This window comes from Oncorhynchus clarkii, unplaced genomic scaffold (assembly GCF_045791955.1).
Source record: "Oncorhynchus clarkii lewisi isolate Uvic-CL-2024 unplaced genomic scaffold, UVic_Ocla_1.0 unplaced_contig_1656_pilon_pilon, whole genome shotgun sequence".
NCBI classification, from domain to species: domain Eukaryota; kingdom Metazoa; phylum Chordata; class Actinopteri; order Salmoniformes; family Salmonidae; genus Oncorhynchus; species Oncorhynchus clarkii.
In genome coordinates, this window is record NW_027261069.1 from 1 (window position 1) to 15,409 (window position 15,409).

General features: G+C 43.6%; 1 protein-coding gene across 1 annotated transcript; it reads left to right on the forward strand.

Moving 5' to 3' along the window:
• Positions 1-2,842: 2,842 nt before the first annotated feature.
• LOC139404544 (uncharacterized) lies at positions 2,843-3,319 on the forward strand (the record flags this gene model as incomplete). The annotated part of the gene is made up of 1 exon (XM_071147245.1): positions 2,843-3,319. A coding segment is annotated over one exon (477 nt), but the record flags the coding sequence as incomplete, so codon positions are not given.
• Positions 3,320-15,409: the final 12,090 nt, after the last annotated feature.

Consider the following 15,409-nt stretch of genomic DNA (forward strand, 5'->3'; position numbering starts at 1 on the left):
GATTACTAATTACTACTTAGCCGCTTAAGAGTGGAAATCCTCTGCTGGGAAATTGCTTGGATATACATTCCCCGGCAACGTTTGATATTTGACACAAGGCTCAGGATATGAGGCTCACCTACCCCATAAACATGGGTTTACGCACGGCGACGTCGGCAGGGGAAGCTTTGATGCTGTTAAATAACCATGCATTGTTCCAGATGCTTGTAGCCTCCTCAATTACAGTCTATTACATAAAAAATATACTACATTTGCCAATGCAACAAAGAGAGCTTGCAAATATTATAGGTCTTTACTTTTTGCCTAATTACGTTTTAATGTTTTATTATTCACTATTATTAGCCTACAATTTATTATTATTGGTAGGCATATTATGGTCCAGTTACCATCGGCACTTAATTGTGCCTAAAATAACTAATATTTAATGAAATGGTTTAATATTATATTAATTTTAGAGTAAAGGTTTAAACACTGTCAGTGCTGTCACTGTCTTCTAAACATTCTTTGTAACCATTAGGCTGCGATTACACAGGCAGACCAATTCTCATCTTTTCCATTAATTGGGCAAAAGATCAGAATAGGGCTGCGTGTTTAAACGCAGCTCAAGAAAGCCAAGCTATTTATGTTCAGGTGTAGCCTACAGAGGTTCCTCTTCTCCTTGTGTCATGCACTGCCACCTCTGAGATCGTCTAATTTATTGTATCCGCAGGTTAATTGGACATTCAGAGGAGGGATCGATGGACTCCGGCTGCATCTGCCCGGCCTCACAAAAGGAGCGTCACACCCCGCAGAAAACATCTCATAATTTAACTGTTGTTCGGTCCCGACAACAGCAGCAGTCTTTTCTCAGTCCTATTTTTCATTAGAGACTCTTTATTTTGAGACAGATGGACACTGATGGACAAAGCTTAGGCCTCTGCTACAGCACGAGTGAAAACAGCTGTATTCTAACGGGCGATTCTCTGCCACCCCTTCTTATTTATTAGATTGTGTATATATGTTTTTATCTTAACAGTGTCATTGCCTAATGTACAGTGTGGTTGTTGCTGGAGTTGAAACTGAAAGCTGTGCTTGGAGATTCCGTAGGACAGTGTAATGTTTTGTTATGATTGGACATAAGCCTCAGTATTGTTGTGATCCTGGTGGGATGGTTGATTGTGTTACACCTTTAAGGATGTACCAGAGTCCTTTCCTTTCCCTTCTACTATTTCTAGAGGTGTGAGTAGCACATCCTATTGTAAATCTGTGGCCATGATACACATCCTCATTCTTTTATTGAACCAAAGACTTATACGGTATAGTTGCATTTTCCTCCCAAGTGTAGTTGACTGTAAAAATGGCAGGATGCTTCAATGATGAAGGAGATGTTGACAAATCTTTTATTTGTTTGATTTCTCCATAAATCTCACTTTTTGTGATTATCCTCGTGGCCAGATATGGCGCCCATGTTACATTTGCATTACAACTATGGAATATGGTTTGACTTTAGGAAGCAACATGTGTCAACGCTGCATATTCTTTTGGAGTCTTAAATCTGTACAGATTAGAAACTGCAGTCCTTTTCAGTGGCAACTGATAGAAAGGTATCCTAGTGAGCAAAACTGGTTGAAAATACATCATTTCAATGGCAAAAGTGGTCAAAAGGACTTATTTTCAACCAGTTTTGCCAAGAGCAAGTCATTAGGCTAAAAATTCATCACCATCTTTCCTGAGGAAGCTATGCTGAGACTGACTGTTGAGTTGCCCCCTCACACCACCCCAGGTGTGTCAGGGTTGTCCTCACGTTAACACATGGGTCCTTTTTTTTTACAAAGTTACTGTTATTCAGTTGGGGTTTTATTTTGATGTGAGAGCTATTTTCATACTTCTGAAATATACATTCCATTTCAAATGAACAGCACCTCGTGTGATTTCCTGCTCTGTAGCGCATAGAAACAGCTTGCGGGGTGAAAATGTGCCGTTTAAATCACCAGCAGATGTGTGTTCAATAGCTGTGTGTAGTGTTGCCTGTCTCAACCCTTCAACAGCCAGTGAACTTCTCACCCCTATTTCCTGGGCTAAATCTAGAAGCTGTTGCTGTTCTGAGAATAATATTTCACCGTCAGCCTTCAGACTGAGACAAACTGCCATCCGTGGCGCGACAACACACGTGTCTCCCTGCCTCTCTCGATTAAGCTAACTCATTTATACTACAGGGGGTGAAAAATGTGGATGACAGTGCCATTTCTACTCATCCGCATGACATGTTGGCGGGGGGGGGCTGCCAAAAAGGGAGACGACTCTATAACTGCACCACTCGGCACTTGTGCATGCCCTCTTGACTGCTCAAAGCCACATCAAGCCATGAAGGAGGTGCTAGGCTGGGACACTGTGTAAGACAACCACCATCCACCCTGGAGGCCTCCAGTTGTGACAGGCGTCCTCTGATGGTGTGCTGACACCACCTGAGCACTGTGGCCGTTGGCTGGGCCAGGTGCTGGAGTTCACCGATGATAAAGTCATGTTGACAGACAAGAGAGTGTCGATGGGCCGCTCTTGGTCTCTCACTGCACTTGGTTGGGATTCCACAGTTCCCCTCTATACCACCCTCCTCCCTACTCGGGCAGCTTGGGTAAAATTAAAAAGTCTGGGTAGCAACAAACAGTTGGCTGACTCCAAGCTCTGCTTGTCTACTTGGCTCACCTACCTCTGGCTCAGAGGTGAAGTTTAATCTAGGTACAGATCTAGGATCAGCTTCGCCTCCCCAATCCTAACCGCAAGCATTGGTGGAGAAAATGCCAAACTGACCCAAGATCAGCGTTAAGGGGCAACTTCATCTTACACAGCTCCTCTTCCCACCCAGCTCCAGCCCCATCCACCCACCCCAAGCCCTTCGCCCTTCCCACCCAGCCCCAGCCCCTCTGACCCAGCCCCTCCCACCCAGCCCTTCTCCCCTCTCACCCATCTCCAGCCCCTCTCACCCAGCTCCAGCCCCTCTCACCCAGCTCCAGCCCCTCTCACCCAGCCCCTCCCCCCAGCCCTTCTCCCCTCTCACCCAGCTCCAGCCCCTCTCACCCAGTCCCTCCCCCAGCCCTTCTCCCCTCTCACCCATCTCCAGCCCCTCTCACCCAGCTCCAGCCCCTCCCCCCAGCCCTTCTCCCCTCTCACCCAGCTCCAGCCCCTCTCACCCAGCTCCAGCCCCTCTCACCCAGCTCCAGCCCCTCCCCCCAGCCCTTCTCCCTCTCACCCAGCTCCAGCCCCTCTCACCCAGCTCCAGCCCCTCTCACACAGCCCCTCCCCCAGCCCTTCTGCCCTCTCCCACTCTTCTTCCTCACTTTAATTGGTTTGTTAGGTCTGGAATGTCATTCACATGACTCCCAACAAAGATTGGCGCCTAGATAAATATTGATTGTCATATGAGCTGCAGTGATGTTTTCTGTACACTCAGTACTTAGTTCTTAATAAGGATAATGTAGGTTATTGCAGTGATGTTTTCAATACACTCAGTACTTAGTTCTTAGTAAGGATAATGTAGGTTATTGCAGTGATGTTTTCAGTACACTCAGTACTTAGTTCTTAGTAAGGATAATGTAGGTTATTGCAGTGATGTTTTCGGTACACTCAGTACTTAGTTCTTAATAAGGATAATGTAGGTTATTGCAGTGATGTTTTCAGCACACTCAGTACTTAGTTCTTAGTAAGGATAATGTAGGTTATTGCAGTGATGTTTTCAGTACACTCAGTACTTAGTTCTTAATAAGGATAATGTAGGTTATTGCAGTGATGTTTTCAGTACACTCAGTACTTAGTTCTTAGTAAGGATAATGTAGATAATTGCAGTGATGTTTTCAGTACACTCAGTACTTAGTTCTTAGTAAGGATAATGTAGGTTATTGCCAACACTGTTTTTTTAAAGAGCTCTCCTCATTTTTGCACTGATTAAACACATATTGTCTCATTTTATATTTACTTATTGGCAGTGTAAATCTAGCCTTCTCAAGATTCCCTAAAAACCCAATGTGGATCTAAAAAATACAATGTAGAATTTCTGTCCTGTGAATTTCCTTGTGCTCGTTATGACAATACACCGGCTCATCAGTCTAGTGAATGGAACCCAGATTGTTCATGACTTTGTTTTCTCCCTGCTCTTTGAAATGCTCTGCGTAGGTGGAAGGAAGGTAGATACTGTAGATTAGCAACTCTCTTTATCTCTCTCTCTTTATCTCTCTCTCTGTGGCTAGAGAGGCTGAGGGATAGATCACCTTCAGGGGTTTTGTTCGTTATCTTTTCTCTTTGTGTGGATGGTGATACAGGTGTTGAAACAGGAAAGGACTTTGCTAAGCGAATTTCAACCATACAGGAACTCTCACAGTTATATAATGGAGAGAAGCTAATTCAAATGACATATTAGCAGGAAGTTTAGGATGACATATTCTGGTTGCTACACTATTATTTATCATTAACATACCATTATACCATATGTACAGTAATCAATACATGACATTTACTCCAGTCATTTAGCAGACGCTCTTATCCAGAGCCACTTACAGTAGTGAGAGAGGTAGTGAGTCTTCAAGCTGTGTATTATTGTACAGATGGGTCATGTGCATTATTGTACAGATGGGTCATGTGCATTATTGTACAGAGTAATGTGCATTAATGTACAGATGGGTCATGTGCATTATTGTACAGATGGGTCATGTGCATTATTGTACAGATGGGTAATGTGCATTAATGTACAGATGGGTAATGTGCATTATTGTACAGATGGGTAATGTGCATTGATGTACAGATGGGTAATGTGCATTGTTGTACAGATGGGTAATGTGCATTATTGTATACGTGTCTTGAATTTCTTTACAAATTCCAGGTGCCTTAGTGGTATAGAGCTGTAATGATAGAAAGTAACTATTGGACAATAAGGTGAGACCAAAGGAGGATATAGGTGAGTTTTACTACAACTACTGCATCCTATATGGAAGATTGACCTGAATGTTAACTAATCATTCTGACACAGTTGACTCTGTGTCATGCAGGTGATGGAAAGTTTCAGCCAATTAATTACAATTAGCCATTGATCAGTGGGCTGCAATGATCATGCTCCCATGAATATTTCTTCCTTGAGGGAGTTGTTCCTAGCCACTGTGCTTCTGGGTCTTTTATTTATATATATATATATATATATATATACACCAATTGTGCACGTTCTCCCACTTAAAAAGATGAGAGAGGCCTGTAATTTTCATCATAGGTACACTTCAACTATGACAGACAAAATTTGAAAATTTGAAAATATCCAGAAAATCACATTTTAGGATTTTGGCATTGTAGGATTTTTAATGAATTTATTTGCAAATTATGGTGGAAAATAAGTATTTTGTCACCTACAAACAAGCAAGATTTCTGTCTCTCACAGACCTGTAACTTCTTCTTTAAGAGGCTCCTCTGTCCTCCACTCATTACCTGTATTAATGGCACCTGTTTGAACTTGTTATCAGTATAAAAGACACCTGTCCACAACCTCAAACAGTCACACTCCAAACTCCACTATGGCCAAGACCAAAGAGCTGTCAAAGGACACCAGAAACAAAATTGTAGACCTGCACCAGGCTGGGAAGACTGAATCTGCAATAGGTAAGCAGCTTGGTTTGAAGAAATCAACTGTGGGAGCAATTATTAGGAAATGGAAGACATACAAGACCACTGATAATCTTCCTCGATCTTGGGCTCCACGCAAGATCTCACCCCGTGGGGTCAAAATTATCACAAGAACGGTGAGCAAAAATCCCAGAACCACACGGGGGGACCTAGTGAATGACCTGCAGAAAGCTGGGACCAAAGTAACAAAGCCTACCATCAGTAACACACTACGCCGCCAGGGACTCAAATCCTGCAGTGCCAGACGTGTCCCCCTGCTTAAGCCAGTACATGTCCAGGCCCGTCTGAAGTTTGCTAGAGAGCATTTGGATGATCCAGAAGAAGATTGGGAGAATGTCATATGGTCAGATGAAACCAAAATATAACTTTTTTTGGTAAAAACTCAACTTGTCGTGTTTGGAGGACAAAGAATGCTGAGTTGCATCCAAAGAACACCATACCCACTGTGAAGCATGGGGGTGGAAACATCATGCTTTGGGGCTGTTTTTCTGCAAAGGGACCAGGACGACTGATCCGTGTAAAGGAAAGAATGAATGGGGCCATGTATCGTGAGATTTTGAGTGAAAACCTCCTTCCATCAGCAAGGACATTGAAGATGAAACATGGCTGGGTCTTTCAGCATGACAATGATCCCAAACACACCGCCCGGGCAACGAAGGAGTGGCTTCGTAAGAAGCATTTCAAGGCCCTGGAGTGGCCTAGCCAGTCTCCAGATCTCAACCCCATAGAAAATCTTTGGAGGGAGTTGAAAGTCCGTGTTGCCCAGCAACATCCCCAAAACATCACTGCTCTAGAGGAGATCTGCACGGAGGAATGGGCCAAAATACCAGCAACAGTGTGTGAAAATCTTGTGAAGACTTACAGAAAACGTTTGACCTCTGTCATTGCCAACAAAGGGTATATAACAAAGTATTGAGATAAACTTTTGTTATTGACCAAATACTTATTTTCCACCATAATTTGCAAATAAATTCATAAAAAATCCTACAATGTGATTTTCTGGAATTTTTTTTCTCATTTTGTCTGTAATAGTTGAAGTGTACCTATGATGAAAATTACAGGCTTCTCTCATCTTTTAAGTGGGAGAACTTGCACAATTGGTGGCTGACTAAATACTTTTTTGCCCCATATATATACATTTGATTGATTGGTCCTTCATCTCATGTCATGGGTTAACTAACAGGGTGAGTAAAAGCTTGTTTAAAAAAAGCCAATGTTTCTCCTCTGCCACCTCAAGGCAGGGTTGTGTTTATTAGTCAACAAACAGAAGAAAGGACTGAAACAGTGAGGGACTACTTGGACTTGTCCAATAAGGAACACTCGTTTTAATTTGTTGCAAAATGTTTTAAAATATTTTTCCGTCATGTGCCCAGATGAACATGACCCAGGATTCCTGAGGAATGTTGGGGTGAACTGAGTTCTTTTGACCCTGTGTCACCCCGCCCCCCCACCCCACCCACCCGGCACCTGTTCCCAGACCACCCAGCAGCAGCAACACTGGAGGTCAATCAGCTCAGCTGTTGCCTCTTTTCACTGATTAGGGCAGGACGCCTGCAATAGGAGCAGGACATAGACTTAGATAGACATCGCATCGTTGTATCTGTCCCTTTTATTGCGTCTAAAACAGGATTTTGGGCACTAAAAAAGTCCTCTATCTATCTCTATGGGGCAGGAATGTCACCTTGACTATACACCGCTGCCCTGACAACTCCATGAAACTCCACAGGATAAGAGACAAAGAGCCAAGAGGATATAGTAGAATTTCTACTCGTCAGCTTATTATCCTTCTGCAATGAAGATGGCTCAGGTTATGTTGTAGGTCATGGGAGATGAGATCCTAATGTGGTTGATGTGGGGCTGCACATCTCTCTCATTTCCATCCTGTGAGCTCTTTAGAATGTAAGATGCATGGTGATAAACACAGTGATGTACAGGATACTGTATTCCCCCATGTTCTGCACTCAACAGTGCCAGTATCACCAGTGATACAAACCATAGCCAAACAAAGCATCAAATGTTGTGTGCAAACATATATACACTACGTGACCAAAATATGTGGACATCTGCTTGTCGAACATCTCATTCCAAAATTGTGGGCATTAATACGGAGTTGGTCCCCCTGAATGTACTGATGTTGGGCGATTAGGCCTGACTCACAGTCCACAGTCCAATTCCTCCAAAAGGTGTTCCATGGGGTTAAGGTCAGGGCTCTGTGCAGGCCAGTCTTGTTCTTCCACTCCGATCTCAACAAACCAGTTCTGTATGCACCTCGCTTTGTGCACGGGGGCATTGTCCTGCCGAAAGAGGAGAGGGCCTTCCCCAAACTGTTGCCACAAAGTTAGAAGCACAGAATCGTCTTGAATGCCATTGAATACTGTAGCGTTAAGATTTCCCTTCACTGGAACTAAGGGGCCTAGCCCGAACCATGAAAAACAGCCCCAGACCATTATTCCTTCTCCCAAAGAACAGTTATTGTGCTGACGTTGCATCTAGAGGCATTTTGGAATTTGGTAGTGAATGTTGCAGCTGAGGACGGACAATTTTTACGCGATCTGCCCTTCAGAACTCGGTGGTCTCGTTCTGTGAACTTGTGTGACCTACCACTTTGCGGTTGAGCCGTTGTTGCTCCTAGACGTTTCCAATTCACAACAACACTTACAGTTAACCGGCGCAGCTCCAGCAGGGCAGAAATTTGACGACTTGACTTGTTGGAGAGGTGGCATCCAATGACGGTGCCACGTTGAAAGTCACTGAGCTCTTCAGTAAGGCCATTCTTCTGCCAAGTTTGTCTATGGAGATTGTATACACCTGTCAGCAACGGTGTGGCTGAAATAGCCGAATCCCTTAATTTGAAAAGGTGTCCACACACATTTGTGTATATATAGTGTAAATATACTGTATGTGTGGCGGCGGCATATTTGTGTGCTCTCTCCAGGCTGTTGTGGAGACCAACAGCCACGGTCGCGTAGGAAAACCTGACAATGTTTGATTTTTTCCTCCTCAAATTTCCATTGTTGTCAGCAAGTAGGAAAGTGGTGATTCAGCAAAGCGGGGACAAATAAGGGTTTATCAGGAGAAGTGCACACACAAACACACACACACACACACACACACACACGGAGGCAGTTGGCGGATTCTGTCTGCTTCTGATTACAGAGGTAGGGTGGCTCAGTTCGTCTGCCAAAGTAAACTTAGCCTCCTCCTCACTTCCCTCACAAGGTCAGTGCTGCACCTGGGAGTGCGCTTCCAACAAACCTATCTCTGATCCAGCTTGTGTCCCAAATGCCACCCTATTCCCTATAAAGTGTGCTGCTTTTGACCGGGGCCCATATGGCTCTAGTGAACAGTAGTGCGCTGTGTAAGGAATAGGGTGCCATTTGGGACGTAATCACTGTCTTTGAACCAAACACTTCCTCTTTTGCTGTCCTTACACTGTAATTATCTTGTCCTGTCATCCATATATCCGTTAAAAACAAGCAAATGAGAAACACAAAGGCAAATTGTGATGGAAATGATGCACTGATGTGTTGAGTGCTTTGGCAACTAACGTTTTAGCTGCGATTTGCATTCAAGGAAAAAGGGACTCGAAGGGTTCACAACACAGTGGAATATAGATTGTGTCACTTCTGGAATCAAACTGCTGACTGTTCCCCGTTAAAGGAAAACTCCACCCCAAAAACAATCTTTTGGTATTTGTTTCATTATTCCATTGTTGATTTAGTCTCAAAATGTGTTGCTTGTCAGCAATCAATTTCAAGATATGTAACCTTCAAAATACAGAAATCATCCCTGTACGATGCATTTTGCGTTATATGATGCAAAATGAAGCATCATATGATGCTAAACGCATCATACAGGGAGGATTTCTATATTTTGAAGGTTACATATCTTGAAAACCTGATTGCTGACAAGCAACACATTTTGGGATTATGTCAACAATTGAATAATAGTTTTGGGGTGGGATTTTCCTTTAACCTCTAGGGGTCTAAGCTGTTGGGGGAGGGCTTACTATGCTAACATATGGAGTTGTTTTATGATGGTCATACTATGGATCATTTAGCTATTAGATATATATATATATTTTTAGAATATTTATTTTACCCCCAATTTTTTGGTATCCAAATTGGTAGTTACAGTCTTGTCTCATCGCTGCAACTCCCATACGGACTCAGGAGAGGCGAAGGTCGAGAGCTGTGCATCCTCCGAAACACAACCAAGCCGCACTGCTTCTTGACACAATGCCCACTTAGCCCGGAAGCCAGCTATACCAATGTGTCGGAGGAAACACTGTACACCATGTCAGCATGCACTGTGCCGCCATTGAAGTGGCTAGTGCGTGATGGGACAAGGACATCCCTGCTGGCCAAATGCCGCCCACGGGTCTCCCGGCTGTGGCCGGCTGCGACAGAGCCTGGACTCGAACCCAGAATCTTTAGTGGGCCCTGTTCAAAAGTAGTGCACTACATAGGGAATAGGGTGCTATTTGGGACAAACCCTATAACTCGGCACGGCTGACATTTGAAAACTTAAATTATAAATAGTTGTTCCATCCTAAAGCCGGGAGAGTCACACTGTAATTAAAGACACTAAACTTACCCAGGTTGTGTCACAACTGAAAAAATACAGGAATTTAGCATTATTAGTGCACTACTTTTGACCAGGGCCCATAGGGTCAAAAGTAGTGTACTACATAGGGAATAAGGTGCAATTTTGGATGTATACCCAATTAAATGATCCTTGACATTTAAGCCTTCGGAGGGCTTTAATAAACCACTTGAAAACCTGCAAGGGACGGCAGAGTAATCCAGCGCACCTGTGAATTCATGTGGTAAAATCACATCTATCAAGCACACCCACTGACCGAGTAATGACTGTGTCCTCTCAATGGCGTGTATATGGAAATTTGTGCACTTTGCGGGAAAAATTGTGTCTGTGGTGGAAGCAGGAACTGCATGAACTAGATTGTTTATTCACGACTGCCTTTCAAAAAACCTCTCGTGTTTTGCACCTCAATGCTTCATTGTTCCGTCTTTTGGTATGATGGAAATACATCATCAACATCATAGACAGACAGAAGGTTCCCTATGGTAGGATTTCTACTGTTTGTGTGGAAGTATTTGCGCAGCTATAAAATGGATGTCTTTGTGTAATGAACTTCAGAACGTTCTCATGAATAAACTGTACTATCTTTTTGCATAAGCTGAGTCTTTGACTAATTATTATTAAACCCATGGTCTTACAAACCTCGGGGATTGGTCAGAGCTATTGATTGTCAGTTATTGTCATTGGGATTGACAATTCTCATGACAGAGATAGCTGCTATAACTCATAGTGTTGCTACTGACAGTGCGGACAGCAGTCAGGCCAGGCTTGACTGGTTCTCCACATCAACAGATTCTCAGATGATTGACTCTCCCATCTCTGTAGGCCTAAACATCTTGGGAAATACACCTCCACATCTCTCAGCTTCTGGTTGTGAGAGAAAAATGACCTTGAGGAAATAAGAAGGAAATCCTCCAACCAGGATTTCTGGAAAACCTGGAAACGTTGGGGAATTTACCAGAATTGTGCAACCCTATCTATCAGTATGCAAATGTATTTTTGGTTTTATTAGACAGATCAGAAATGAGGACAGGTGGTCAGGTAGGGGAGACAGTTGTAAACTGGCACATAGGGGATTCGAACCCCGCCTTTGGGCATGTGAAGCCCACAGGAGGCTGCTGAGGGGAGGAGGGCTCATAATAATGGCTGGAACAAAGCGAATGGAATGGCATCAAACCCTTGGAAACCATGTTTTATGTATTTGACGCCATTCCATCGATTCCGCTCCAGCCATTACCACGAGCCCATCCTCCCCAATAAGGTGCCACTAACCTCCTGTGGTGTAGCTTGGCTGTGTTGACCACGAAACCAACCTCCAGTACAGTCAGTGCATGTATTGTGATTAGCAACTACGGTTCATAACATTCGGCGACAATATATGAACTTCGACCTTGAACAATACCAGATACTGTATTTGCTGGGAAGTAATCCTACCCCATTGCTGCTAAATCCGCCCTGCTTTTCCTGCATCATCGCTTTCTCCTTTTGCAGACCCCCAAGATAATCGACCCTAATCAGTGTTACAACTTTTGAGCCACAGGACAGGAATTTGAATGAACAGTCTATAAACATTAGGCTGCTATGACTCAGCACAGGAGCGGATGCAACAGTAATTCTGTGGTTTGTCAGTGTATACAGATACATTATGAGTGTATGATAGCGGAATGAGTAATACGTCCCTCCCAATGACATTGTGTCCTGTATTCAGGGTAACACTTAGTGGACAGAGGACAGCCTGAAGCAATGCTTTCTGGTCCCTCTTGCTTTGTTGTTGTCTGCTTCATTTGTGAAAAATACCAAGAAGTGTTATTACTGTTTTATTTATGGGTGGATATTGGTTAGTTCTGGGACTTAAAAGCGATTGTTGCTAAGGCATGCCATCAGGAGGAAGTAGAGTACTAATGTTATTTGGCGTGCTAAGTCGGTAACAGTAAGAAACATTGACACAAACCAGAAACCAACAGGAGTCATGTGGCTTTTTTGTCGGTCATCTGATAAGCTCTCATTTGGGAACAATGAAGGCTTGTCATAAACGGAGGCACAGCACAGAAGGCTTGTCATAAACGGAGGCACAGCACAGAAGGCTTGTCATAAACGGAGGCTCAGCACAGAAGGTTAGCGGCGCTAGCCATGTTTGATATAGCTCTGTATGTGATAGGGTGGGAGATAATGTTGATTGTAGCTAGCCCAGCGGGGATGCTAGTAGCTAGCCTAGCGTGAATGCAGGTTGTCTTGTCCTGAAGGCAGAACTGAGCAATTTCCCCTTGGAAAGGACAGCTGCAATGTCAAAATTGACTATATTGTAAAAATAAATGAAAACATAAATTAGCTTTTGTTTACTTGTTCACACACAAGTGTTTGTGTTTCTCTCTCTAGTTGTCCTTGTATCTCTATAGTTGTCCTTGTTTCTCTCTAGTTGTCCTTGTTTCTCTCTAGTTGTCCTTGTATCTCTCTAGTTGTCCTTGTTTCTCTCTAGTTGTCCTTGTTTCTCTCTAGTTGTCCTTGTATCTCTCTAGTTGTCCTTGTATCTCTCTAGTTGTCCTTGTTTCTCTCTAGTTGTCCTTGTTTTTCTCTCTAGTTGTCCTTGTTTTTCTCTAGTTGTCCTTGTTTTTCTCTATAGTTGTCCTTGTTTCTCTCTAGTTGTCCTTGTTTTTCTCTAGTTGTCCTTGTTTTTCTCTCTAGTTGTCCTTGTTTCTCTCTAGTTGTCCTTGTTTTTCTCTAGTTGTCCTTGTTTTTCTCTCTAGTTGTCCTTGTTTCTCTCGAATTGTCCTTGTTTTTCTCTAGTTGTCCTTGTTTTTCTCTAGTTGTCCTTGTTTCTCTCTAGTTGTCCTTGTTTTTCTCTCTAGTTGTCCTTGTTTTTCTCTAGTTGTCCTTGTTTTTCTCTCTAGTTGTCCTTGTTTTTCTCTAGTTGTCCTTGTTTTTTTCTCTAGTTGTCCTTGTTTTTCTCTCTAGTTGTCCTTGTTTTTCTCTAGTTGTCCTTGTTTTTCTCTCTAGTTGTCCTTGTTTTTCTCTCTAGTTGTCCTTGTTTTTCTCTCTAGTTGTCCTTGTTTCTCTCTAGTTGTCCTTGTTTTTCTCTCTAGTTGTCCTTGTTTCTCTCTAGTTGTCCTTGTTTTTCTCTAGTTGTCCTTGTTTTTCTCTCTAGTTGTCCTTGTTTCTCTCGAATTGTCCTTGTTTTTCTCTAGTTGTCCTTGTTTTTCTCTAGTTGTCCTTGTTTTTCTCTCTAGTTGTCCTTGTTTCTCTCTAGTTGTCCTTGTTTCTCTCTAGTTGTCCTTGTTTCTCTCTAGTTGTCCTTGTTTTTCTCTCTAGCTGTCCTTGTTTCTCTCTAGTTGTCCTTATTTCTCTCTAGTTGTCCTTGTTTTTCTCTAGTTGTCCATTTATCTCTCTAGTTGTCCTTGTTTTTCTCTAGTTGTCCTTGTTTTTCTCTAGTTGTCCTTGTTTTTCTCTCTAGTTGTCCTTGTTTTCCTCTAGTTGTCCTTGGTTTTTTCTCTAGTTGTCCTTGTTTTTCTCTCTAGTTGTCCTTGTTTTTCTCTCTAGTTGTCCTTGTTTTTCTCTCTAGTTGTCCTTGTTTCTCTCTAGTTGTCCTTGTTTTTCTCTCTAGTTGTCCTTGTTTCTCTCTAGTTGTCCTTGTTTTTCTCTAGTTGTCCTTGTTTTTCTCTCTAGTTGTCCTTGTTTCTCTCTAATTGTCCTTGTTTTTCTCTAGTTGTCCTTGTTTTTCTCTAGTTGTCCTTGTTTTTCTCTCTAGTTGTCCTTGTTTCTCTCTAGTTGTCCTTGTTTCTCTCTAGTTGTCATTGTTTCTCTCTAGTTGTCCTTGTTTCTCTCTAGTTGTCCTTGTTTTTCTCTCTAGTTGTCCTTGTTTCTCTCTAGTTGTCCTTGTTTTTCTCTAGTTGTCCATGTATCTCTCTAGTTGTCCTTGTTTTTCTCTAGTTGTCCTTGTTTTTCTCTAGTTGTCCTTGTTTCTCTCTAGTTGTCCTTGTTTTCTCTAGTTGTCCTTGTTTTTCTCTAGTTGTCCTTGTCAGTCTGCCTCTCAAACACACATTGCTACAGTTACCTGTCCATGTGGCAGAGTTTCAAAGTCTCAACATGGTTACATGTCCCCCCCCCCCCCCCCACACTGTATTTAGGCCTAGAGGAAGTGGGTGGGAAGTGGGGGTGAAACTTCATCAAAGGGACAAGGGAAGAGTATTTGTCCCCTCGTAACAGCAGTGGCAGACTGAATCCTGGGAGATTATAAGACTGCTCATTGTTAATGAGGGGCCATGGCTCCAGCCTCCACCACCAAACCTTATCATGAGGACCAGCTGTACAAACTGGCACCCTATTCCCTATGTAATGCACTAGATAGGGACAATAGGGTGCCATTTGGGACGGAGGCCAAGCCTCCCTCATAGAGATACATTCAGTCTGCTATTAGCAGGGCTCTAAACAGTGGCCAGGAGGTAGTGAACAGGGTGCCCTTCCTTCCTCTCTTCTTCCTCCCTCCCTTCTCCTCTCTTCTTTGTCGATCCCTTCCTTCCTATCTTCTCTTTCCCTCTGTCCTCCCCTTCTCCTCTCATTTGTCCTCTACTCCCTTGTTTCACTCATCTTCTCTCATCTCCGCACCCCTCTCCTCCTCTCGGTTCTATTCTCTCATCCCCTCCCATCCCCTTCTGTCTTCTTCTCTCGACCCCTCCCACACCCTCCTGTCTTCTCTCAACCCCTCCCATCTCCTCCTGTCTTCTTCTCTCAACCCCTCCCATCCCCTTCTGTCTTCTTCTCTCGACCCCTCCCACCCTCTCCTGTCTTCTTCTCTCAACCCCTCCCATCCCCTTCTGTTTTCTTCTCTCAACCGTTCCCATCTCCTCTAGCTTCTTCTCTCAACCCCTCCCATTCTCTTCTGTCTTCTTCTCTCAACCCCTCCCATCCCCTCTAGCTTCTTCTCTCAACCCCTCCCATCCCTCCTGTCTTCTTCTCTCAACCCCTCCCATCCCCTCTAGCTTCTTCTCTCAACCCCTCCCATCCCCTCTAGCTTCTTCTCTCAACCCCTCCCATCCCCTCTAGCTTCTTCTCTCAACCCTTCCCATACCCTCCTGTCTTCTTCTCTCAACCCCTCCCATACCCTCCTGTCTTCTTCTCTCGACCCCTTCCATCCCCTCTAGCTTCTTCTCTCAACCCCTCCCATCCCCTCTAGCTT